Here is a 27,789-nt window from a genome sequence, read left to right on the forward strand (position 1 = left end):
CTTGGAGAAGATCTGCAAAAAGGAATGGGACAAAATCCCTCCTGAGATGTGTGCAAACCTGGTAGCCAACTACAAGAAACGTCAGACCTCTGTGATTGCCAAGGGTTTTTCCATCAAGTACTCCATCAAGTAAGTCATGTTTTGCAGAGGGGTCAAATACTTATTTCCCTCATTAAAATGCAATTCAATTTATACGATTTTTGACATGCGTTTTTCTGGATTTTTTTGTTGTTATTCTGTCTCTCACTGTTCAAATAAACCTACCATAAAAAATGTAGACTGATCATGTCTTTGTCAGGGGGCAAACGTACAAAATCAGCAGGGGATAAAATACTTTTTTCCCTCACTGTACATTCATCAAATTCTAGCTCCAAGATGCCGGCAATTTGAGAAACAGAAAAAGTATATTGTGCTTATTTATTGGCGCGTTGAACCATGTCGCATGCCGTAGTTTAGAAACTAAGTGGTCCTCTGTAGCTCAGCTGGTAGAGCACGGCGCTTGTAACGCCAAGGTAGTGGGTTCGATCCCCGGGACCACCCATACACAAAAAAAATGTATGCACGCATGACTGTAAGTCGCTTTGGATAAAAGCGTCTGCTAAATGGCATATTATTAAAACAATAACGTCATACAGTGGGGAAAAAAAGTATTTAGTCAGCCACCAATTGTGCAAGTTCTCCCACTTAAAAAGATGAGAGAGGCCTGTAATTTTCATCATAGGTACACGTCAACTATGACAGACAAATTGAGAAAAAAAAATCCAGAAAATCCCATTGTAGGATTTTTAATGAATTTATTTGCAAATTATGGTGGAAAATAAGTATTTGGTCACCTACAAACAAGCAAGATTTCTGGCTCTCACAGAACTGTAACTTCTTCTTTAAGAGGCTCCTCTGTCCTCCACTCGTTACCTGTATTAATGGCACCTGTTTGAACTTGTTATCAGTATAAAAGACACCTGTCCACAACCTCAAACAGTCACACTCCAAACTTCACAATGGCCAAGACCAAAGAGCTGTCAAAGGACACCAAAAACAAAATTGTAGACCTGCACCAGGCTGGGAAGACTGAATCTGCAATAGGTAAGCAGCTTGGTTTGAAGAAATCAACTGTTGGAGCAATTATTAGGAAATGGAAGACATACAAGACCACTGATAATCTCCCTCGATCTGGGGCTCCACGCAAGATCTCACCCCGTGGGGTCAAAATGATCACAAGAACGGTGAGCAAAAATCCCAGAACCACACGGGGGGACCTAGTGAATGACCTGCAGAGAGCTGGGACCAAAGTAACAAAGCCAACCATCAGTAACACACTACGCCGCCAGGGACTCAAATCCTGCAGTGCGAGACGTGTCCCCCTGCTTAAGCCAGTACATGTCCAGGCCCGTCTGAAGTGCATTTGGATGATCCAGAAGAGGATTGGGAGAATGTCATATGGTCAGATGAAACCAAAATATAACTTTTTGGTAAAAACTCAACTCATCATGTTTGGAGGACAAAGAATGCTGAGTGCATCCAAAGAACACCATACCTACTGTGAAGCATGGGGTTGGAAACATCATGCTTTGGGGCTGTTTTTCTGCAAAGGGACCAGGACGACTGATCCGTGTAAAGGAAAGAATGAATGGGGCCATGTATCGTGAGATTTTGAGTGAAACCCTCCTTCCATCAGCAAGGGCATTGAAGATGAAACGTGGCTGGGTCTTTCAGCATGACAATGATCCCAAACACACCGCCCGGGCAATGAAGGAGTGGCTTCGTAAGAAGCATTTCAAGGTCCTGGAGTGGCCTAGCCAGTCTCCAGATCTCAACCCCATAGAAAATCTTTGGAGGGAGTTGAAAGTCTGTGTTGCCCAGCGACAGCCCCAAAACATCACTGCTCTAGAGGAGATCTGCATGGAGGAATGGGCCAAAATACCAGCAACAGTGTGTGAAAACCTTGTGAAGACTTACAGAAAACGTTTGACCTGTGTCATTGCCAACAAAGGGTATATAACAAAGTATTGAGAAACTTTTGTTATTGACCAAATACTTATTTTCCACCATCATATGCCAATAAATTCATAAAAAATCCTACAATGTGATTTTCTGGATTTTTTTTTCTCATTTTGTCTGTCATAGTTGACGTGTACCTATGATGAAAATTACAGGCCTCTCTCATCTTTTTAAGTGGGAGAACTTGCACAATTGGTGGCTGACTAAATACTTTTTTTCCCCACTGTAACTGAATTCTGACATCTTTATGCACCTTCGCCATATGACCCTCGTAATGACTCATACAAATGCTCATACAATTTGTACAGCACATTAGTACTATGAAAGTATCCTGAGACCCATGAATTATGTCATCAAAAACCCAATGAATTTCACTACAGCTATGTCAAATACCATACCACTCCTTCCAAATTGTCATAACAACTGTCATATGTCCACTCCACTCAATTAAAGTGATATTCAATTTTCAAAAGATATTCATTGGTGAATCCACTTTCTAAAGACAAGGCTTAGTTCCTTTACTTCATTGTCCATTGACACCAGTTCTTCTAGGTAAAATTATGGGGTTGTCATTCATTCCCCAAGGTAGCATATCTAGATCTACCTTTTCTCCTCTTTCCCCCGGGTCGCCTTTCTCTCCCCTTAAGCCTGGCAACCCCTGCAAAATACAACTAGTTCAGTACCCTGGGGAGTGTATCTGATAAGACCTGATCTAGGAACAGTGTAGATAGAACATCCAAGGAGGTTCACATCCCTCTCTGACAATGTTACAACCCTAGAAAGGCGAGAAGATGAACAGAGAGGAGGAGGAAGAGAGAGGGACAATAAAAGAGATACAAAGAGAACACAAGGGAATGTGCATTATGGGGGAAATGCATGTACTCAGTGAGAAAGAGAGACTAGTGCTGTCATTTTTACAGCCTTATACATCCAGTTTTCATGATGAAATGAAATGACTCTTCTCTTGAAGAACAAATTAAGAAATAACAGCATGCAATATAGGATACAGATATCACAGGTCTGACAGGGACAGACATAACTGCCTCACTCACATCAAGGCCAGGTGTTCCAGCCGCTCCCTGAAAGTAAACACAGAATAACCTAAGCGCTTTTTCAGATACTGTACTACATGTTTTAAGTTAGTTACGAACTTGTAAGACTGATATTAAGATTGTGTTTGTTATTAGAACTGTATTGTGTGTTGGCTGGGGTTTTGTTTTTATCAGAGAACACTTACAGGAAGTCCATAAGGTCCCCTTGGCCCGAGTTCACCTGCAGCTCCTCTCTCACCCTGACACAAGCACAAAGAGGCATCACATTTTAACAACACACATTTACCAAAAGGTTATCAAAATTAGTGTGGTAGCTGGCTAACACAGGCAACCTTTCTTATAGTATATAATTTATCACAGACTTACTCTGTCCCCCTTTGGCCCGGCTGGACCGGAGGGACCCACAGGCCCGTCCATACCCTGTGGAGAGGTGGAAACAATTGTCAGCAATACCCTCAGGTAGGACCACACTTTGGTCAGACTACATTCCCATATACTTTACCATAATGTTGATATTGTCCACCCGAACCTTTCCAGATGGAAAAGTGTGTGTGGTGCGAGGGGCGGGTGGCGGGAGGGGGGGGGGCTTGGGGGGTTGAAGCTGGTTCACATGAAACTCACCCTAATTCCAGGCTTGCCGTCCAAGCCGGAGGCTCCCTTTGCCGTTATGGATGTATGAGTGATATGAACAAGGCGTGATTAATACAAGATGAACACAGTGAAAATAACTTATTTTTTAAGGTTGTTATTTGGACAGGGTGAAAAAACAAACAGTGTTTCCCCTATATTCATTTAGCAGTGGTGGGTCACCACTCGTTTTCAATGTAAACTTAAAATACTAAAACCAGATATAAAGTATGTAGAAAAGATAATGGAGCTATATATTTTTTTTATAAGATTATCTTTGAGAACTAACAACTACCTAAATTAAAACTAGACAGTCAGGGAGAATCTAAAATTCCAAAAATGTCACGGCATGATTTGGATTTTATTATAACATTTGAGTCAATCAAATAGCATAAGAACATGGCATAAGCCATGGCAAAATGTGTAGAATTGAAGGAAATTAGCTTTAAAACTGCACATTTTACTTTAAAAAAGTTAAATGTTGTCTCTGCAGCCAAGAGGAGAGACTGTAAAATGTTTGGTCTGAGACTGCATGCCCCCCACCCCTATGCTAACTTTGCCACCGCTGGTGAAAAAAATCCTCGGGGAAACACTGCAGGGAGGTTGAAATGCTGTTGGCACAAGCAGGCAAAGGAGAGAGAAAGACAAACGCAGGAGAAGACAGACATAGACACAAAAGAGACACACATAAATATATGGTGTGCAGGAATGCACACAAAGAGCAGGAAATAGACCAGCGGCTGAATGCAGAGGACAGGGTTGTGGTGGTGAGATGATTTCTCAGGATGGAGGACTGAGTGTTGTACTTACGGGGAGGCCCAGGATTCCTCTGTCCCCCTTGTGCCCTGACTCCCCACGTACGCCCTTCAGACCATGATTCCCAGCCTCCCCCTAAATGCAAGAGGAGTGGCAGAGGTTGACTTAGGAGCAGGGGATGAGCAATACGTGGATGGACAGAATTCAGTAGACACATATAGGCTACTGCTGCAAGCTCCATTTCCCTAGAGCAGTGGTCACCACCAGACCTGGTCCTGGATAACTAAAAGGTGTGCAGGCTTTTGTCCCAGCTCAGTATGAATACCCCTAATTCAACTAATCAACTGCTCAACAAAACCTTGATTAGCTGAAGCGGCACATTTGTGCTGGGCTGGAGAGCTACCTACTGCCTGTCAGTGTTACTGTAGGTGGGTGTGGTGGTGGAATCAGGCGCAGGACGCAGAAAGTAAGTCCAAAAGACTTTAGTGGTTTGCACAAACACAAGCACGAAATAAATGCCCTGAGGCGAGAACTCCGCACGCAGGCGAAAATAAAACGGGCGCACTACACATGTGCGACAAAATACTCCAATACAATGGAGAACAGCTCAACCGAACAAAATGTATAATCACTAGCAAAACGCACGTCAGTGAAAACAATCACACACAACACTAGACAAACCCAACGAGAACTTATAGGACACTAATGACACTAAACGATAACAGGTGTACAAAACCAGACCAGACCAAACGAACATGAAACATACAACGGTGGCAGCTAGTATTCCGGAGACGACGGAACGCCGAAGCCTGCCCGAGCAAGGAAGAGAGGCAGCCTCGGCCGAAACCGTGACAGTACCCCCCCTTGACGGGCGGCTCCAAGACGTGCGCCGCCTCCGGCCTCGGGGACGACCAGGAGGACGCGGAGCAGGGTGCGTCGGGTGACCACGATGGAATTCCGTCAGGAGAGACGGGTCCAAAATGTCTCTCCTCGGCACCCAGCACCGCTCCTCCGGGCCGTACCCCTCCCACTCCACTAGATATTGGAGACCCCCATCCAACGTCTCGAATCCAAGATGGACCGCACGGAGTACGCCGGTGCCCCTCGATGTCCAATGGGGGCGGAGGAGTCTCCCTGATCTCATTTTCTTGGAGTGGGCCAGCTACCACCGGCCTGAGAAGAGACACATGGAACGAGGGGTTAATACTTTTATACTCAACAGGTAGTTGTAATCTGTAACACACCTCGTTCAATCTTCTCAGGACTTTAAATAGCCCTACAAACCGCCGACCCAGTTTCCGACAGGGCAGGCGGAGGGGCAGGTTTCTGGTAGAGAGCCAGACTCGATCACCAGGTGCGAACACCGGTCCCTCACTGCGGTGGAGATCGGCGCGCGCTTTTGACGACGGAGGGCCCGCTGCAGGTGGACGTGTGCAGCGTTCCATGTCTCCTCCGAGCGCCGCACCCACTCATCCACCGCAGGAGCCTCGATCTGGCTCTGCTGCCAAGGTGCCAGAACCGGCTGGTAACCTAACACACATTGGAAAGGGGTTAGGTTAGTGGAGGAATGGCGTAGGGGAATTCTGGGCCATTTCGGCCCAGGGAACGTACCTTGCCCACTCCTCCGGCCGGTCCTGGCAGTATGTTCTAAGAAATCTACCCACATCCTGGTTCACACGTTCCACCTGCCCATTACTCTCCGGGTGGTAACCCGAGGTGAGGCTCACCGAGACCCCCAACCGCTCCATAAAAGCTCTCCAGACTCTGGAGGTAAATTGGGGACCTCGATCAGACACAATATCCTCGGGTACCCCGTAGTGCCGGAACACATGGGTGAATAGCGCTCGGCGGTCTGCAGGGCAGTAGGAAGGCCCGGCATAGGGAGCAAACGACAGGCCTTAGAGAACCGGTCCACAACGACCAGTATAGTGGTATTCCCCTGTGAAGGAGGAAGGTCAGTGATGAAATCCACAGAGAGGTGAGACCATGGTCGTTGTGGAACGGGCAGGGGTAGTAACTTACCCCTAGGCAGATGTCTAGGCGCCTTACACTGGGCGCACACCGAGCAGGAGGAAACATAAACCCTCACATCCCTCGCCAACGTGGGGCCACCAGTACTTAGCACTAAGACAGTGCACTGTCCGGCCGATACCAGGGTGTCCAGAGGAGGGTGACTTGTGAGGTGGACTAGGGTCGGTGCGTAACGCCCGCTCGAGTTCAGCATCGACCTCCCACACTACCGGTGCCACCAGACAAGACTCCGGCAGTATGGGAGTGGGCTCCACGGACCTCTCCTCCGTGTCATACCGCCGAGACAGTGCATCTGCCTTACCGTTCTGTGACCCAGGGATGTACGTGATCTTAAATACGAACCGGGTCAAAAACATATTCCACCGCGCCTGGCGAGGGTTCAGTCTCCTCGCTGCCCGGATGTACTCCAGGTTACGGTGGTCCGTCAAAATGAGGAAAGGGTGTTGAGCCCCCTCAAGCCAGTGCCTCCACACCTTTAGGGCCTGTACCACGGCTAACAGCTCCCTGTCCCCTACGTCATAATTTCGCTCCGCCGGACTGAGCTTCTTGGAATAAAAAGCACAGGGGCGGAGTTTAGGTGGCGCGCCGGACCGCTTGCGAAAGCACGGCTCCTATACCGGCCTCTGACGCGTCCACCTCTACCTGAAATGGTAAAGAGGGATCCGGATGCGCCAGCACCGGGGCCGAGGTAAACAGGTCCTTCAGCCTCCCAAACGCCCTGTCCGCCTCGGCTGACCACTGCAGACGCACCGGACCCCCCTTCAAAAGAGACGTTATGGGAGCTGCCACCTGTCCAAAACCCCGGATAAACCTCCGGTAGTAATTCGCAAACCCCAAAAACTGCTGCACCTCCTTCACAGTGGTTGGCGTTTGCCAATTACGCACGGCTGACACCCGGTCTACCTCCATCTTCACCCCTGACGCAGACAACTGATAACCCAAAAAGGAGACCGATTCCTGGAAAAAAGACACTTCTCTGCCTTAACATACAGGTCGTGCTCCAACAGCCTCCGCAACACTCGGCGCACCAGGGCCACATGCTCGACTCGGGTAGACGAGTACACGAGAATGTCATCTATGTACACGACCACCCCCTGCCCCTGCATGTCCCTGAAGATCTCATCCACGAATGATTGGAAAACTGAAGGAGCGTTCATCAACCCGTATGGCATGACAAGATACTCGTAATGGCCCGAGGTGGTACTAAAGGCTGTCTTCCATTCATCGCCCCCCCCTAATGCGCACCAAGTTGTACGCGCTCCTGAGATCTAATTTAGTGAAGAAACGCGCCCCATGCAATGACTCCGTCATGGTCGCAATCAGCGGGAGTGGATAACTGTACTTCACCGTGATCTGATTGAGACCACGGTAATCTATGCACGGGCGTAACCCACCATCCTTTTTCTTCACAAAAAATAAACTCGAGGACGCAGGGGAAGTGGAGGGCCGTATGTATCCTTGTCTCAGAGATTCATCTATGTAAGTCTCCATAGCTCTCTTCTCCTCCTGAGACAGAGGATACACATGGCTCCGTGGGAGCGCAGCTCCTGCCTGGAGGTCTATCGCACAATCTCCCTGCCTATGGGGGAGGCAACTGCGTCGCCCTCGACTTACTGAACACAATAGCCAAATCCCCATACTCAGGGGGAACGTGCAGTGCGGGCACCTGGTTTGGACTCTCCACCGAGGTAGCCCCTACGGAAACGCCTAAACATCGACCCACACACTGGGCAGACCACTCCATCAGAGCCCTCTCCTGCCACGAAATAGACGGGTTATGGGTACTCAACCAGGGCATGCCCAGCACCACCGGATACGCAGGCGAGTCGATCAGAAATAGCTGGATCATCTCCTGATGACCCTCCTGCGCACACATCCTAAGTGGCGCCGTGACCTCCCTGATCAAGCCCGCACCCAACGGACGGCTATCTAGGGCATGAACGGGGAAGGGGACGTCAACAGGGAGAAGGGGAATCCCTAAGGCTAAACAAAATCTCTTATCAACAAAATTCCCAGCCGCGCCTGAATCTACCAGCGCCTTATGCTGGGAATGAGGTGCGACCTGTGGAAAACGCACAGGTATACAGAAGTGCGCAACAGAGAGCTCTGGGTGAGTGGGGCGCCTACTCACCTGGAAGGGCTCCCCAGTGCGGGGCCTGTCGTCTTCTCCCCTAGGAGGCCATCCCCAGCACCTAGCCGCGGTGTGTCCTCCCCGACCACAGTTGGTACAGGAGATGGACCCCCTCGTACTCCGACCCTTCCTCTCTCTAGCGCCAGCGCCCCCGAGCTCCATGGGGCACGGCTCGGAGGCGCTGGAGGGTGAAATGGACGGACCCCCCTCGGGGCGTCCGCGGGTAGCTAGCAGGGTATCCAGCCTGATGGACATGTCGACTAACTGGTCGAACGAGAGGCTGGTGTCCCGACAGGCCAGCTCCCTACGGACGTCCTCACGTAGACTACAGCGGTAGTGATCAATGAGGGCCCGTTCATTCCACCCTGCATCCGCCGCTAGAGTACGGAATTCCAAAGCGAACTCCTGGGCACTCCTTCTCCCCTGCCGGAGGCAGAACAGACGCTCCCCGCCGCTTTCCCCTCCGGGGATGGTCAAACACCGCCCTGAAGCGGCGGGAGAACTTCGTCGTGCACGTGATGGTGGTAGCGTCTATTCTCCTCCACTCGGCGTTGGCCCATTCTAACGCCTTGCCGGAAAGGCAGGAGATCAGGGCGGACATGCTCGTGCCCCGAGGGCGCCGGGTGCACGGTGGCCAGGTAAAGCTCCACCTGGAGAAGGAAGCCCTGACACCCGGCAGCGGTCCCATCGTAGGCCCTCGGGAGCGAGAGTCGAACTCTCTGGGTTCCGGAGCGGGAATGGGCTGGCTTGCCGATGGTGAGGGCAGGGAAGATGGCGTTGGGGGTGTCCCTCGGGTCTCCCAGCGTTGGAGGGTGGTGATCACCTCCTGCAGTGCGGCCCCCATCCGCAGGATCTGGTCATTCTGCTCCCGGACCCTGTCCTCCAACGTCTCCTGTGCTGCTGCGGCTCCTGCTGATTCCATTCGAGCAGGTGTGTGATTCTGTCAGTGTTGCTGTAGGTGGGTGTATTGGTGGAATCAGGCGCAGGACGCAGAAAGTAAGTCCAAAAGACTTTAGTGGTTTGCACAAACACAAGCACGAAATAAATGCCCTGAGGCGAGAACTCCGCACGCAGGCGAAAATAAAACGGGCGCACTACACATGTGCGACAAAATACTCCAATACAATGGAGAACAGCTCAACCGAGCAAAATGTATAATCACTAGCAAAACGCACGACAGTGAAAACAATCACACACAACACTAGACAAACCCAACGAGAACTTATAGGACACTAATGACACTAAACGATAACAGGTGTACAAAACCAGACCAGACCAAACGAACATGAAACATACAACGGTGGCAGCTAGTATTCCGGAGACGACGAACGCCGAAGCCTGCCCGAGCAAGGAAGAGAGGCAGCCTCGGCCGAAACCGTGACACTGCCTTAGAGAGTAAAATTCATTAATAGCTCCATTAATGTCCCAAATATAATTTTCTCCGGCCAAATTGTTCTGGTAGAATTACATAAAACAGTTGGTAGTGGAGAGCACTGGGCTATGTCAAAAAAATTAAAATGTCCTGCCTACCCGCCTCAAACCGATCACTGATCTAATACAACTAGATACATGAAATCAACATGGTGGAAAATGTGTTTTCACCCAACAAATGCTATCAGAACAGCACAGACTTTAAGGTGAGAAAGAAAGAAGGATTCAATTTCAAAGTATTCTATCACAGCCCAGATTTCTGTGCAGGACATTGGAATATGCAGCATGGTATACAGTTTGCCAGCACCTAACAAGGAAAGGTATAATAAGGTATTACATGTATCTGATGGTTACACTATTAACATTTGAATGTGGGTCATGCATGCATTTTTTAAAATAAAAGCAAGCGGTCTTATCTGCAAAATTGCAAAAGCAATTTTCTTATCTGGATTTACCTTTGGTCCAGGGAAGCCATGGGGTCCCTGAAAAACAGAATCAAGAAAATGCATGTGTTTTGATTAGTTGTATCAATTAATTTGACCTGATGACATTTTTACATGGAATTAATGTAATTTCTTACTAGTTTAAGTAAATTGCATTAGGAGCAAGCTATGAGCGTTCACTTTAGAAGAAGCTACGTTTTGAAACTCAATACATTATCTTATCAGTGGATCCATGATAAACGTTTACTGTACCTCTGCTGTTTAATCTAAGTAGGTTTATGTGGGCATTGTTGTGGAATAACACTGGGAAGATAACTAGCCCTATATTGCTGAGTGAACATGCAGATAATGGGAAAAGCGGATTTCCATAAGTAAAAGTGGATTGCAGACTCCTATAGTATTTCAGGTGCAAGAATCCCTTAACACTCCAAGTCCTGACCCTAAAGAAAATCATGAAATTTGACTACTTGGCTTTGGATAGTAGTTATCGGGCTAGTTACCTAGACACATATTAAACCTAGTCCCTGACTAAAAAGCATTCTCAATGGATATTTGTTTGCCCAGGACTAAGCTTAATCTGTGTCTGGGAAACAAGCCCATTATCACTTGTCAACACCAGAGGTAGAGATACTTCAAATAGGACAAGTTAGTTGACAATCAAATAAAATGTTATTTGCCACATGCGCCGAACACAACAGGTGACCTTACAGTGAAATGCTTACTAACAAGCCCTTAACCAACAATGCAGTTAAGAAAAATAAGTGTTAAGTAAAAATAGATAAGTAAAAAAATGTAATAATAATAATTAAAGAGCAGCAGTAAAATAAAATAACAGTAGGGAGGCTATATACACAGTGTACCGGTACAGAGTCAATGTGCGGGGGCACAGGTTAGTCTAGGTAATTTAGGTAATATGTAATATGTGTGGGTAGAGTTAAAGTGACTATGCATAGATAATAAACTGAGAGTAGCAGCAGCGTAAAAGAGGGGGTGAGGTGGGTGGGGACAATGGAAATAGTCCGGGTAACAATGATTAGCTGTTCTGGAGTCTTATGGCTTGGGGGTAGAAGCTGTTAAGAAGCCTTTTGGACCTAGACTTGGTGCTCCAGTACCGCTTGCCGTGCGGTAGCAAAGAGAACAGTCTATGACTAGGGTGGCTGGAGTCTTTGACAATTTTTAGGGCCTTCCTCCGCCTGGAATAGAGGTCCTGGATGTCAGGAAGCTTGGCCCAAGTGATGTACTGGGCCGTATGAGTGTTTGGAGGAGGAGGAATGCTGCCTATGACCCCAAGAACACCATCCCCACCGTCAAACATGGAGGTGGAAACATTATGCTTTGGGGGTGTTTTTCTACTTTTTTAAATACTTATTTCCCTCATTAAAATGCAAATCAATAAAACACCACTCTAAAATGTGCAGTTTTGTCACACAACACAATGCCACAGATGTCTCATGTTTTGAGGGAGCATGCAGTTGGCATGCTGACTGCAGGAATGAAAAAACAGTTTTTTAAAAATTGTTGATAATAAAAAAAATATTTCAAAAACGAAATATCACATTTACAGAAGTATTCAGACCCTTTACTCAGTACTTTGTTGAAGCACCTTTGGAAGTGATTACACCCTTGAGTCTTCTTGGGTATAACGCTACAAGCTTGGCACACCTCTATTTGGGGAGTTTCTCCCATTCTTCTCTACAGATCCTCTTAAGCTCTGTCCGGTTGGATGGTGCACAGCTTTTTTCAGGTCTCTCCAGAGATGTTAGATCAGGTTCAAGTCCAGGCTCTGGCTGGGCCACACAAGTACATTCAGAGACTTGTCCTGAAGCCACTCCTGCGTTGCCTTGGCTGTGTACTTAGGGTCGTTGTCCGGTTGGAAGGTGAAACTTCGCCCCAGTCTGAGGTCCTGAGCACTCTGGAGCAGGTTTTCATCAAGATCTCTCTGTACTTTGCTCCGTTCATCTTTGCCTCGATCCTGACTAGTCTTTCAGTCCCTGCCGCTGAAAAACATCCCCACAGCATGATGCTGCCACCACCATGCTTCACCGTAGGGATGGTACAAGGTTTCCTCCAGATGTGACGCTTGGCATTCAGGCCAAAGAGTTCAATCTTGGTTTCATCAGACCAGAGAATCTTGTTTCTCATGGTCTGAGAGTCTTTAGGTTCCTTTTAGAAAACTCCAAGTGGGCTGTCATGTGCCTTTTACTGAGGAGTGGGTTTCGTCTGGCACTCTACCATAAAGGCCTGATTGGTGGAGTGCTGCAGAGATGGTTGTCCTTCTGGAAGGTTCTCCCATCTCCACAGAGGAACTCTAGAGCTCTGTCAGAGTTACCATCGGGTTCTTGGTCACCTCCCTGACCAAGGCCATTGTCCCAGATTGCTCAGTTTGGCCGGGCGGCCAGCTCTAGGAAGAGTCTTGGTGGTTGCAAACTTCTTCTATTTAAGAATGATGGAGGCCACTGTGTTCTTGGGGACCTTCAATGCTGCAGACATTTTTTGGTACCCTTCCCCAGATCTGTGTCAACTGTGGGACCTTTATATAGACAGGTGTGTGCCTTTCCAAATCATGTCCAATCAATTGAATTTACCACAGGTGGACTCCAATCAAGTTGTAGAAACATCAAGGATGATCAATGGAAACAGGATGCACCAGAGCTCAATTTCAAGTCTCATAGCAAAGGGTCTGAATACTTATGTAAATAAGGTATTTCTGTTTTTTGTTTTTAATACATTTGCAAAAATTTCTAAAAACCAGTTTTCGTTTTATCATTATGGGGTATTGTGTGTAGATTGATGAGGACATTGTTTTATTTAATCCATTTTAGAATAAGGCTGTAACGTAACAAAATGTAGAAAAAGTAAAGGGCTCTGAATACTTTCCGAAGGCACTGTATATCGTGTGGGCGAGCAGTTTGCTGATGTCAACGTTGTGAACAGAGTGCCCCATGGTGGCGGTGGGGTTATGGTATGGGCAGGCATAAGCTATGGACAACAAACACAATTGCGAGAGGCCCATTGTCGTGCCATTCATCCGGCACCATCACCTCATGTTTCAGCATGATAATGCACGGCCCCATGTTGCAAGGATGTGTACACATTTCCTGGAAGCTGAACATTTCCCAGTTCTTCCATGGCCTTCATACTAACCAGACATGTCTCCCATTGAGCATGTTTGGAATGCTCTGGACCAACGTATACAAAAGCTTGTTCCCGTTTCCGCCAATATCCCACAACTTCGCACAACCATTGAAGAGGAGTGGGACAACATTCCACAGGCCCCAATCAACAGCCTGATCAGCTCTATGCGAAGGAGATGTGTTGCGCTGCATGAGGCAAATGGTGGTCACACCAGATAGTAACTGGTTTTCGGATCCACGCTCCTACGTTTTTTTAAAGTCTGACCAACAGATGCCTATCTGTATTCCCAGTCATGTGAAATTAATAAATTAGGACCTAATTTATTTATTTCAATTGACTGATTTCCTCATATAAACTTTAACTCAGTAAAACCTTTGAAATTGTTGCATGTTGCGTTTATATTTTTGTTCAGTGTATTTTGAGTGGGTGCCTCTGAGTAATGAGTGGCGGTGTGTCAGTTGTTATGAGTGAGCAGGTAATCTACGGGAATCAACCAGACAGTGGGAAGGCATGATACATCAGTGTACAGCTTTAAGAAAAGGGTGGTGACCATATTGTCTCTTTGAGCTATGACACATATTGCAAACACTGTATAACATCAACATGAACAATAACTTCAGGATCTTGTTATTTCATCTACATGACACATTATAACAGCTTGGACTGAAACTCCATGACACTGAATCCAAAATTCACTGCCAATCTAAAATCTAACTGGCTGTCTGGCTTGCACTTACATTTCATTGTATGGTAATATGCCTCTTGGCCACTGCATAGACCAGCCAGAGATGCATTTGAGTTGTTTTACACTCAGAAACAAAGGTTCTCTCTAGAACCTAAAATGGTTATTCGGCTGTCCCATTTTGAAGAAACATTTTTTCCCTAAGAGTGTAGTAGATGTTCTAGGGTAGGGGTTGCAGCTCTGGTTCTCGAGGGTGTCACACTTTTACTCCAACCAAACATTAACATAACTGATTCAAATAATCAACTAATACTCTTCACTTTAGACCACAATTACAATTTGTTTAATAAGATGTGTGTGTGTGTGACACAGATTCGGCCCTTGAGGACTGGAACTGCCCAACCTTGATTTAGGGGGACAACTCACCATGGGGCCTGGGGGGCCATGGGGCCCAGGTGCTCCAGGTTGGCCAATAATCTGCATGTGAGAGGGAGACAATCCAATCAGGTTGAACCAATATTACTCACATGGCATTTATCATCATATGGCCCATTAAGATCATACACTGACAGTTTCAGGCCTCTGAAGTTGTATGAAATGACTTGACCTTGTCACATTTCCCTCACTTAGAGAAAACCTAAGTGTGAAGGAACTTCCACAATGCTTTATTGGTATCTTGATTAAATGCATTGCCATATGTAGATGTAATACATTTGTATGTCCGTTTTGAGTTAACTTACTGAGGGCCCTTGAGGACCAGGCAGACCAGAATCACCCTTATCTCCTTTCAATCCATTGACGCCCTAAGAAACAGGACATTCATTATGACATTCTAAAGAATGCTGCTCAAAGTGTTCAAGACTTAATCACTCAACAGTCAGCATATCTTATCTGTAAATGCTGTCCTACAAAGGAAGTTATAGTGGTAATTGTCAACGCTGAAGCTATTTGCTATCACTTATTGGTGTCAGGAATAATTTGATATGTGTTAAGGTTGGTGGATAGACTCTTACTGGTAAACCAGGTAAGCCAACAGTTCCTTTGTCTCCAGACGTGCCAGGGATTCCCATGTCTCCTTTGGAACCTTTGAAACCCTGGGCAGTGGTAAAGTAATCAGAATGACAATCAATATGGGAAAACGTATTGCAAGGGTGTTAAAGGGCCGTGTGTCGTCAAGGTTTTCGCTCCTCCCTCATATTTGATTAATCCATTAAGGTCAATGATTAGTTAGGAACTCCAATGTAAAAGGTAAGAATCTTCAAGAATGGCTTTTGATGATCTTTACTAGGCATGACTGGGTACTGAGACATCTGGGACTACTTACCCTTTCACCATCCAGTCCAGGGAGGCCAGGCATGCCTTGATCTCCCTGAAACAGAGAATGGATTGTGGCAAACGCATAGCAAAAATGTATGGTGACTTGTTGTCACAAATGTTTAGACTATTTTCCTTTGTTTATATTGCGTGTTAGATACACACGCTCACTCGCTGTTGCTTGCTTGCTTGCACACACACACACACACACACACACACACGCACGAACGCACGCACGCACACACACACAGAGAGTGATGGATTACCTTGATTCCCGCTGGTCCTGATAGTCCAGGAGGCCCAGCGGGACCCTAGATTCACAAGATAAATATTTGATTGTTATTACCATCATATACACATGTAGTACATGAATATATGCCAGGGTTGGTGTCAATTCCCCTCCAATTCAGTCAATGTTACAATTAAATAGAAAATAATGGACAATTGTAAACTCATCACTCGAATTGACTGAAATAGAATAGATAGACGCAAACATATCCTCACACATGTTACGAATCACTTGAGAATAAACATGACACAATGATGATCGAAAAAGATCACAACAATTCCCACACCGAGGTCACAAGGATAGTGTGGGAAAAACTGCAACTAAGATCATCAGGAGATCATCTTATTTATTATGTTTAAAATAATCTCCATATCCTCTGAAAGTAAGTGTCTATTTACAGTATAGTATAGTTAATTTAATAGCTGAACTTTAATATAAATAGAAGTTACCAAGGAACCTGAGATCACCATAAGCCAGATAATTTGATAGGGGTATGAGAGATAATGGCCTGATGAAATGATGTTCAACACCATTATTACAATAAGCCATGAAAAGGTGATAGCCTGAGTGCCGGTCTGTTTGTGCTATCATGCTATCTCCTTGTCATTCGCTGTCATAATGCCAAACAGTTTGGCATGACAATGACAGCAATGGAGTTCCAAAAAGTACAGACAGATCTGGGACCAGACTAGCAACATGGTGGTGTACTCACATGCACTTCTTCAGAGTTGGAATAGTTTGTGGGGGTTAATGTCTAGTGTCTTTCAATGATTGACAACATTGTGATGGACTTAGGCACTTCAATACATTTCTTTCACACTTGAGTGACCACTCCCCATATCAAAATGCTTACGAAATTTCACAGACACACAAACACATAATTTAGGAATTGTCATTGTCTTAGTGTTATGCAACAATGTGTGGGAGTTACGTGTTAGCTGAGAAAAGAGGATATGAGCAGGGGAAGGCAGGGTGGGGTTGGGTTCATGCCGGATCAAAGATGCATCACTCAAATATCACACAGACAGAATAGGGGTGAATTACCGTCACTGTAATAGTGGTAATCTTCTGTGGTCGGCCAGGGAGGAGGTGAAAGATAAGATAACTGGTTATGCACGAAACAAACCTGTCAGCATGCTATAGTTCTCCCTCTTCACTAACCTAGAGTTCGAACAGTGCCAAATGGAATTTGAACTGTCTGGAGTATTTGAAAGCATTGTACAGTACACTCAGATGGCTAATGCCCAGTATAGGTTCACAAGCAATTTTATTAGTCAGATAGTAGGATAAGAAAATATCCTCTGTTGTAAATGTGTCATAATGCTTTAAAAGGGGACTGTAGTATATTGCCTGACATCCACTGAAGCACAAAACTATACATTTACAAGTCCATTAAAGAATATGGTATTTTAATGCTGTAAATTTGACATGAGTGTGGTGGGGGCCACATAAAAAAATATTTCACCATTAATCAAAATCAAAATGGTACTTCAGAGGTTCATCTAACAACTCATCTATCTCATCTATCAGAAATATAGGAATACAGCTCAATTGGCCAGAAATCAATGTTTAACTTAAAGGAAAAATCCACCCAAAACCACAAATTCCTATAATTTACTGTAACCACGTTTCCATCCACAGTATATTAAAAAAATCACGACAGCAGTGATGGAAACAGGTAGTTTTGCAAGAATTGCATAAATGACGACATATGTGTTCATTCGACATGGTAGGATCTTTTTGTGTCAGTAAAATGTATTATGCGAGAAACGGTGATGAAACCCCTTTACGCACAAATATTGATATAATAATTATCATATTGAAGTAACCTTGGAGTCACGCGATTATATGGTGTGTGGTCCTCCCACTATGACTCGGGAAACCATACAGTTTATTAGGCTACAGATGAAATAACTTATGATGAACTTCACTGGGTGGTGAAAGTGCACGGTGATCTTGATGTTCCTTTCCAATGAATATGGAGGGTCTTATTCTAGTGACATGATGATCGATGCTTGGCTCCTTTTTGACTCCAAAAAACATCCTTGCTCTTATCCATAATAATCTCATAATGTACAGTGCATTCGGAAACTATTCAGACCACTTGACTTTTTCCACATTTTGTTACATTACAGCCTTATTCTAAAATTGATTAAATTGTCCCCCCCTCTCATCAATCTCCACACAATACCGCATAATGACAAAGCAAAAACAGAAAATTTTGCAAATGTATAAAAAAAACTACTGAAATATAACATTTACATAAGTATTCAGACCCTTTACTCAGTACTTTGTTGAAGCACCTTTGGCAGTGATTACAGCCTCGATTCTTCTTGGGTATGACGCTACAAGCTTGGCACACTTATATTTGGGGAGTTCTCTGTAGATCCTCTCAAGCTCCGTCAGGTTGAAAAGGGGAGCGTTGCTACACAGCTATACTCAGGCTCCGTGTAGCTCAGTTGGTAGAGCATGGCGCTTGCAACACCAGGGTTGTGGGTTCGATTCCCACGGGGGGCCAGTATGAAAAAACAAAAAATTGATGCACTCACTAACTGTAAGTCGCTCTGGATAAGAGCGTCTGCTAAATGACTAAAATGTCAAATGTCTCCAGAGATGTTCGATCGGGTTCAAGTCCGGGCTCTGGCTGGGCCACTCAAGGACATTCAGAGACTTGTCCCGAAGCCACACCTGCATTGTCTTGGCTGTGTGCCTAGGGTTGTTGTCCTGTTGGAAGGTGAACCTTCGCCCCAGTCTGAGGTCCTGAGTGCTCTGGAGCAGGTTTTCATCAAGGATCTCTCTGTACTTTGCTCCGTTCATCTTTCCCTCAATCCTGACTAGTCTCCCAGTCCCTGCTGCTGAAAAACATCCCCACAACATGATGCTGCCACAACCATTCTGCACTGTAGGGATGGTGCCAGGTTTCCTCCAGATGTGATGCTTGGCATTCAGGCCAAAGAGATCAATCTTGGTTTCATCTGACCAGAGAATCTCTTTTCTTATGGTCTGAGAGTCTTTTAGGTGCCTTTTGGCAAACTCCAAGCGGGCTATCATGTACCTTGTAATGAGGAGTGGATTCTGTCTGGCTACTCTACCATAAAGGCCTGATTGGTCCCGAAGCTGCAGAGATGGTTGTCTTTCTGGAAGGTTCTCCCATCTCCACAGAGGAACTCTGGAGCTCTGTCAGAGTGACCATTGGGTTCTTGGTCACCTCCCTGACCAAGGCCCTTCTCCCCCCTGACCAAGGCTGGGCGGCCAGCTCTAGGAAGAGTCTAGGTGGTTCCAAACTTGTTCCATTTAAGAATGATGGAGGCCTCTGTGTTCTTGGGGACCTTCAAGGCTGCAGATTGTTTTTGGTACCTTTCCCCAAATCTGTGCCTTGACAAAATCCTGTCTCGGAGCTCTACGGACAATTCCTTCGACCTCAAGGCGTGGTTTTTGCTCTGAAATGCACTGTCAACTGTGGGACCTTATATAGACAGGTGTGTGCCTTTCCAAATCATGTCCAATCAATTGGATTTACCACAGGTGGACTCCAATCAAGTTGTAGAAACATCTCATGGATGATCAATTGAAACAGGATGCACCTGAGCTCAATTTCGAGTCTCATAGCAAAGGATCTGAAAATGTATGTAAATAAATACATTTGAAAAAAATTCTGAAAACCTGTTTTCACTTTGTCATTATGGGGTATTGTGTGTAGACTGATGAGGAAAATGTTTTATTTAATCAATTTTAGAATAAGGCTGCAACGTAACAAAATGTGGAAAAAGTTAAGGGGTCTGAATACTTTCCGAATGCACTGTGGACTAGCTTACCCGCACAGCCTATCTGCACTGTATCTGCGAGCTGTTGGCTAGAGTGCACGTGCCAAGATCAGAGTAGGCACATTTGCTATTTAACACAACTGGTTTTGTGACAAAACTATCTGTAAAGTTCAAAATGCGACGCATTGAACATTATATTTTTATTTGGTACATGAAAACTTAAGCAAAAAACGACATTTTGTGTGCTCTATGTCATCACATACTGACTTATTTCCGCAACAAGTCTGTTTGGTAGAAACACACCACTGGTGGGAAAATTCGCATATGTTCTTCATGTCGATTTTAGAATATTTGCATGAAAATCTGTTGCCAATTGGATAGAAATCTAGCTAGTGTTAAATAACACAAACATGTGAGAACAATATTTTTTGTGAACATGTCACGGTTTCGGCCGAGGCTGCTCCTCCTCCTGGTCCGGGCAGGCTTCGGCGGTCGTCGTCCCCGGAGTACTAGCTGCCACCGATCTATGTTTCATGTTCGATTGGTTTTGTCTGGATGTTGTACACCTGTGTCTTGTTAGTCCTCGTTAGTGCCCTATTTAGTTCTCGTTGTGTGTGCTTGTCGTTGTGTGTGATTGTACTACTGTTTCGTGTTTTGGAGCTACATTTTCCCTCCAGTGTTTTGAGAGGGTTGTTTGCACATGTTTGTGCGTCATTCGTTTTGTCGCCTGTGTGCGTCGTGCATTTTGCCTTCGGGCTTATTTTGCTTCGGTTGGATATATATTTATTGCACTAAAGCCTTTGGACTGAGCCTCTGTGTCCTGCGCATGATTCCTACACCACACCCACCTTCAGCACGCCTTGACAGAATCACACACCTTTATAATGGAATCAGCAGGATCGGCAGTGACGCCTGTGTCGCTCGAGGAGCATCTCCGTGGGCAAGAGGACCAGATCCGACACCTGGAGACCGCTCTACAGGAGGTAATCAACATCATGCACCGATGGGAGGCCAGCAGTGTACCCACACCTCCACCTACCCTGTCCATCCCATCGGTCGGTCCACCAGTCCCAGGTTCGGAACCCAGGGGGATTCGGCTCTCGCTCCCGAGGGCGTATGACGGAACAGCTGCCGGGTGTCAGGGGTTCCTCCTGCAGGTAGAGCTCTACCTGGCCACTGTACACCCGGTGCCCTCGGGATACGAGAGCGTTTCCGCCCTCATCTCCTGTCTCACGGGCAAGGCGTTGGAGTGGGCTAACGCCGAGTGGAGGAAGATGGACGCCAACACCATTACCTACGCCGAGTTCTCCCGCCGCTTCAAGGCCGTGTTCGACCATCCACCTGAGGGCAAAGCGGCGGGGAGCGTCTGGTCCATTTGAGACAGGGGAGGAGGAGCGCTCAGGTGTTCGCTCTAGAGTACCGGACTCTAGCGGCGGATGCAGGGTGGAATGAACGGGCTCTCATCGACCATTTTCGATGTAGCCTACGAGAGGACGTTCAACGTGAGTTGGCCTGCAGGGATACCCATCTTACCTTCGACCAGTTGGTCGATATGTCCATCCGTCTGGACACCCTGCTGGCCACCCGTGGACGTCCCGAGGGGAGTCCGTCCATTCCGCCCTCCGGCACCTCCGAGCCGAGCCCTATGGAGCTCGGGGGTGCCGGCGCTAGAGAACGGAGTAGGAAGAGCCCGAGGGGGCCTGTCTCCTGCACCAAGTGCGGTCGTGGAGGGCACACTACGGCCAGGTGCTGGGGAGGGTTCTCCGGGAGTAACGACAACAGGTCACGCACTGGGGGGGCCTCCCAGGTGAGTAGACGTCCCACTTACCCAGAGCTTTCTGTTGCACACTTTTGTATACCTGTTTGTTTTCCACAGGTTGCACCTCATTCCCAGCATAAGGCGCTAGTAGATTCAGGCGCAGCTGGGAATTTTGTTGATCGTAAGTTTTGTTTTGAGTTAGGGATCCCTCTCCTACCTGTTGACCAACCTTTTCCCGTTCATGCCTTAGACAGCCGTCCGTTGGGGTCGGGGTTGATCAGGGAGATCACAGCGCCACTTCGGATGTGTGCGCAGGGGGGTCATGAGGAGACTATACAGTTGTATCTGATCGACTCTCCTGCGTACCCAGTGGTGCTGGGGATTCCCTGGTTAAGCACCCATAACCCTGCTATTTCGTGGCAACAGAGGGCTCTCGATGGGTGGTCTGCTCAGTGCGAGGGGCGATGTCTGGGTGTTTCCGTGGGGGCGACTTCGGTGGAAAGTCCAAACCAAGTGCCCGCACTGCACATTCCGCCTGAATATGGGGATTTAGCACTCGTGTTCAGTAAAACTAGGGCGACGCAGTTGCCTCCTCATAGACAGGGGGATTGTGCGATTGATCTCCAGGCAGGAGCAGCGCTCCCACGGAGCCATGTGTACCCTTTGTCTCAAGAGGAGAGGAAAGCTATGGAGACTTATATAGCCGAATCTTTGAGACAGGGATACATTCGGCCCTCCACTTCTCCCGCCTCCTCGAGCTTCTTTTTGTGAAAAAGAGAGATGGAGGGTTGCGCCCGTGCATTGATTACCGTGGTCTCAATCAGATTACTGTGAAATACAGTTATCCACTCCCTCTGATTGCGACCATGACGGAGTCATTGCATGGAGCGCGGTTTTTCACAAAACTGGATCTCAGGAGCGCGTATAACTTGGTGCGCATTAGGGAGGGTGACGAATGGAAGACAGCGTTTAGTACCACGTCTGGTCATTTCGAATATCTCGTCATGCCATATGGGTTGATGAATGCTCCATCAGTCTTCCAATCCTTCGTAGATAACATTTTCCGGGATATGCAGGGACAAGGGGTGGTCGTATACATTGATGACATTCTGGTGTACTCGTCTACCCGAGCCGAGCATATAACCCTGGTGCGGCGTGTATTGAGGAGGCTGTTGGAGCACGACCTATATGTCAAGGCAGAGAAATGTCTGTTTTTCCAGGAGTCGGTCTCCTTTTTGGGTTATCAGTTGTCCGCGTCAGGGGTGAGAATGGAGGTGGATCGTGTGTCCGCTGTGCGTAATTGGCAAACCCCAACTACTGTAAAAGAGGTGCAGCAGTTTTTGGGCTTTGCGAATTACTACCGGAGGTTTATCCGGGGTTTTGGACAGGTGGCAGCTCCCATCACGTCCCTTCTGAAGGGGGGTCGGTGCGCCTGCAGTGGTCAGCCGATGCGGACAGGGCCTTTAGGAGACTGAAGGACCTGTTTACGTCGGCTCCGGTGCTAGCGCATCCGGATCCCGCATTACCCTTTCAGGTCGAGGTAGACGCGTCTGAGGCTGGTATAGGGGCCGTTCTCTCTCAACGGTCCGGCACGCCACCTAAACTCCGCCCCTGTGCCTTTTACAGTAAGAAGCTCAGCCCGGCGGAGCGTAACTATGACGTTGGGGACAGGGAGCTGTTAGCTGTAGTTCAAGCCCTTAAGGTGTGGAGGCATTGGCTTGAGGGGGCTCAACACCCTTTCCTCATTTTGACTGACCATCGGAACCTGGAGTACATCCGGGCAGCGAGGAGACTGAACCCTCGCCAGGCTCGATGGAGTATGTTTCTCACCAGGTTCGTATTTAAAATCACGTACATCCCTGGGTCCCAGAATGGTAAGGCAGATGCGCTGTCCCGGCGGTATGACACGGAGGAGAGGTCCGTTGAGCCCACTCCCATACTACCGGAGTCTTGCCTAGTGGCACCGGTGGTGTGGGAGGTCGATGCCGAAATCGAGCGAAGCGTTGCGTGCACCGACCCCAGCCCTCCACAGTGTCCTGAGGGTCGGAAGTACGTTCCCGCGCGAGATTCGGGATCGACTCATTTACTGGGCTCACACGTCACCCTCCTCTGGACATCCGGGTATCGGCCGGACGGTGCATTGCCTCAGCACTAAATACTGGTGGCCCACTTTGGCTAGGGATGTGAGGGTTTATGTCTCCTCCTGCTCGGTGTGTGCCCAGTGTAAGGCGCCCGACATCTGCCCAGGGGTAAGTTACAACCCCTGCCCGTTCCACACCGACCATGGTCCCACCTCTCGGTGGATTTTGTGACAGACCTTCCCCTCTCTCAGGGGAATACCACCATCCTGGTCGTTGTGGACCGGTTCTCTAAGGCCTGTCGTCTTCTCCCTATGGCGGGTCTTCCTACTGCCCTACAGACCGCTGAGGCCCTATTTACCCATGTCTTCCGGCATTACGGGGTACCCGAGGATATAGTGTCTGATCGAGGTCCCCAGTTTACCTCTCGTGTTTGGAGAGCGTTCATGGAGCGTTTGGGGGTCTCGGTTAGCCTTACCTCAGGGTACCACCCGGAGAGTAACGGGCAGGTAGAACGTGTCAACCAGGATGTGGGTAGGTTTCTGAGGTCGTATTGCCAGGACCGGCCGGAGGAGTGGGCACGGTACATTCCCTGGGCCGAGATGGCCCAGAACTCTCTCCGCCACTCCTCTACTAACCTAACCCCCTTCCAATGTGTGTTGGGGTACCAGCCGGTTCTGGCACCTTGGCAGCAGAGCCAGATCGAGGCCCCTGCGGTGGATGATTGGATGAGGCGCTCGGAAGAGACGTGGAACGCTGCCCACGTCCACCTGCAGCGGGCCGTCCTTCGTCACAAGGCGAGCGCCGATCTCCACCGCAGTGAGGGGCCGGTGTACGCACCCGGAGATCGAGTCTGGCTCTCTACCAGAAACCTGCCCCTCCGCCTGCCCTGCCGGAAGCTGGGTCGGCGGTTTGTGGGGCCCTTTAAAGTCCTGAGAAGATTGAACGAGGTATGTTATAGATTACATCTACCTGTTGAGTATAGGAATATTAACCCCTCGTTCCATGTGTCTCTTCTCAGGCCGGTGGTAGCTGGTCCACTCCAGGACAATGAGATAGGGGAGACTCCTCCGCCCCACTGGACATCGAGGGGGCTCCGCGTACACCGTTCGGTCCATCTTGGACTCTAGACGCCGGATGGGGGGTCTTCAGTATCTCGTGGAGTGGGAGGGGTACGGCCCGGAGGAGCGGTGCTGGGTGCCGCGGAGGGACATCCTAGACCCATCTCTCCTGTCGGAGTTCCACCGGGACCATCCCGCGCGCCCTGCTCCGCGTCCTCCTGGTCGTCCCCGAGGCCGGGGTCGGCACACGGCTGGAGCCGCGCGTCAAGGGGGGTACTGTCACGGTTTCGGCCGAGGCTGCTCCTCCTCCTGGTTCGGGCAGGCTTCGGCGGTCGTCGTCCCCCGAGTACTAGCTGCCACCGATCTATGTTTCATGTTCGATTGGTTTTGTCTGGATGTTGTACACCTGTGTCTTGTTAGTCCTCGTTAGTGCCCTATTTAGTTCTCGTTGTGTGTGCTTGTCGTTGTGTGTGATTGTACTACTGTTTCGTGTTTTGGAGCTACATTTTCCCTCCAGTGTTTTGAGAGGGTTGTTTGCACATGTTTGTGCGTCATTCGTTTTGTCGCCTGTGTGCGTCGTGCATTTTGCCTTCGGGCTTATTTTGCTTCGGTTGGATATATATTTATTGCACTAAAGCCTTTGGACTGAGCCTCTGTGTCCTGCGCATGATTCCTACACCACACCCACCTTCAGCACGCCTTGACAGAACAAATGTTTTATTTTGTCGTTATAATAAGGTTGGTAGCAACATGTGAAAATCATTGTGGAAATCTGTTGTATCTCAAGTCGACTACAAAACCCACAATGCAATGCTCTCTCAATGGGCTGGCTAGATAAAGTACAGTGCCTTCAGAAAGTAGTCACACCCCTTGACTTTTTCCACATTTTGTTGTGTTACAGCCTGAATTTAAAATGGATTAAATTGAGATTTGTTGTCACTGGCCAACACACAATAAGAGATCATGTAAAAGTGGAATGTTATGTTTTTCGAAATTTTTATAAATTAATAAAAAATGAAAAGCTGAAATGTCTTGAGTCAATAAGTATTCAACCCCTTTGTTGTGGCAAGCCTATATAAGTTCAGGAGTAATAATGTGCTTAACAAGTCACATTCTAAGTTGCATGGACTTACTCTGTGTGCAGTAATCGTGCTTAACATGATTTTTGAATGACTACCTCATCTCTGTACCCCACACATACAATTTGGTTTTAGAAGTGGGGGGGACATATATATACTACTGGTCAAAAGTTTTAGAACACCTACTCATTCAAGGGTTTTTCTTTATTTTTACTATGTTCTACATTGTAGAATAATAGTGAAGACATCAAAACTATGAAATAACACATATGGAATCATGTAGTAACCAAAAAAGTGTTAAACAAATCAAAATATATTTTATATTTGAGATTCTTCAAAGTAGCCACCCTTTGCCTTGATGACAGCTTTGCACACTCTTGGCATTCTCACATCCAGCTTCATGAGGTAGTCAACTGGAATGTTTTTCCAACCGTCTTGAAGGAGTTCCCAAATATGCTGAGCACTTGTTGGATGCTTTTCCTTCACTCTGCGGTCCAACTCATCCCAAACCATCTCAATTGGGTTGAGGTCGGGTGATTGTGGAGGTCAGGTCATCTGATGCAGCACTCCATCACTCTCCTTCTTGGTCAAATAGCCCTTACACTGCCTGGAGGTGGGTTTTGGGTCATTGTCCTGTTGAAAAACTAATGATAGTCCCACTAAGCGCAAACCAGATGGGATGGTGTATCGCTGCAGAATGCTGTGGTAGCCATGCTGGTTAAGTGTGCCTTGAATTCTAAATAAATCACTGACAGTGTCATCAGCAAAGCACCCCCACATGATCACACCTCCTCCTCCATGCTTCACGGTGGGAACCACACATGCAGAGATCATTCGTTCACCTACTCTGCTTCTCACAAAGACACGGCGGTTGGAACCAAAAATCTCCAATTTGGACTCATCACCAAAGGACAGATTTCCATTTGTAATGTCCATTGCTCATGTTTCTTGGCCCAAGCAAGTCTCTTCTTATTATTGGTGTCCTTTAGTGGTGGTTTCTTTGCAGCAATTTGACCATGAAGGCCTGATTCACGCGGTCTCCTCTAAACAGTTGATGTTGAGATGTGTCTGTTACTTGAACTCTGTGAAGCATTTATTTGGGCTGCAATCTGAGGTGCAGTTAATTGCCGATTTCTGAGGCTGGTAACCCTAATGAACTGCAGCAGAGGTAACTCTGGGTCTTCCATTCCTGTGGCGGCCCTCAAGAGAGCCAGTTTCATCATAGCGCTTGATGGTTTTTGCGACTGCACTTTCAAAGTTCTTGATTGACTGACCTTCATGTCTTAAAGTAACGATGGACTGTCGTTTCTCATTGCTTATTTGAGCTGTTCTTGCCATAATATGGACTTGGTCTTTTACCAGAGGGCTATCTTCTGTATACCACCCCTACCTTGTCACAACACAACTAACTGGCTCAAACGCATTAAGAAGGAAAGAAATTCCACAAATTAACTTTTAAGAAGGCACACCTGTTAATTGAAATGATTTCCAGGTGACTACCTCATGAAGCTGGTTTCGAGAATGCCAAGTGTGTGCAAAGCTGTCATCAAGGCAAAGGGTGGCTACTTTGACTCCATATGTGTTATTTCAAAGTTTTGATGTCTTCACTATTATTCTACAATGTAGAAAATAGTACAAATAAAGAAAAACCCTTGAATGAGTAGGTGTATCCAAACCTTTGACTGGTAGTGTATATATATATACTGTATATATTTTTTATCCAGTCGGATAAACACTCCAAACAGCCTACCTGACCGCTCAGAGGCCTCCACATGATCCTAAAGCACACAGTTGCTTCATTTTGTATCACATTTCAATGATAAAACTGGGGGGGACAAAACTGTATTTTCAGAATGTGGGGGGGACATGTCCCCCCCGTCCCCAGTGAAAGTTGCGCCCCTGCATACAATTATCTGTAAGGTCCCTCAGTCTAGCAGTGAATTTCAAGCAGAGATTCAACCACAAAGACCAGGGTGGTTTTCCAATGCCTTGCAAAGAAGGGTACCTATTGGTAGACAATTAATATCCCTTTGAGCATGGTGAAGTTATAAATTACACTTTGGATGGTGTATCAATACACCCAGTCACTACAAAGATACAGGCATCCTTCCTATCTCAGTTGCCAGAGAGCAAGGACACCGCTCAAGGATTACACCATG

At 47.2% G+C, this 27,789-nt stretch overlaps 1 protein-coding gene across 5 annotated transcripts in view; it reads right to left on the reverse strand.

Annotated features, from left to right (window-relative positions):
• Positions 1–27,789, reverse strand: part of LOC121554441 (collagen alpha-1(XXV) chain-like) — a 407,556-nt gene that overhangs the window by 11,328 nt on the left and 368,439 nt on the right. For 2 of the 5 annotated variants that reach the window (XM_041868035.2, XM_045212266.1), the window contains exons 21-33: positions 16,934–16,957; positions 15,867–15,911; positions 15,611–15,655; positions 15,300–15,380; positions 15,027–15,089; positions 14,713–14,763; positions 10,482–10,508; positions 4,488–4,568; positions 3,672–3,707; positions 3,417–3,470; positions 3,236–3,289; positions 3,051–3,077; positions 2,603–2,656 (exon numbers count right to left, since the gene is read on the reverse strand). In XM_041868035.2, the coding sequence (XP_041723969.2) occupies positions 2,603–2,656; positions 3,051–3,077; positions 3,236–3,289; positions 3,417–3,470; positions 3,672–3,707; positions 4,488–4,568; positions 10,482–10,508; positions 14,713–14,763; positions 15,027–15,089; positions 15,300–15,380; positions 15,611–15,655; positions 15,867–15,911; positions 16,934–16,957 (642 nt within the window). Of the gene's footprint in view, positions 1–2,602; positions 2,657–3,050; positions 3,078–3,235; positions 3,290–3,416; positions 3,471–3,671; positions 3,708–4,026; positions 4,289–4,487; positions 4,569–10,481; positions 10,509–14,712; positions 14,764–15,026; positions 15,090–15,299; positions 15,381–15,610; positions 15,656–15,866; positions 15,912–16,933; positions 16,958–27,789 lie in introns of those variants that run through there. The other 3 variants (XM_041868036.2, XM_041868034.2, XM_041868037.2) reach the window with 2 other exon arrangements.

Source organism: Coregonus clupeaformis, unplaced genomic scaffold (genome assembly GCF_020615455.1).
Source record: "Coregonus clupeaformis isolate EN_2021a unplaced genomic scaffold, ASM2061545v1 scaf0003, whole genome shotgun sequence".
NCBI classification, from domain to species: Eukaryota; Metazoa; Chordata; class Actinopteri; order Salmoniformes; family Salmonidae; genus Coregonus; species Coregonus clupeaformis.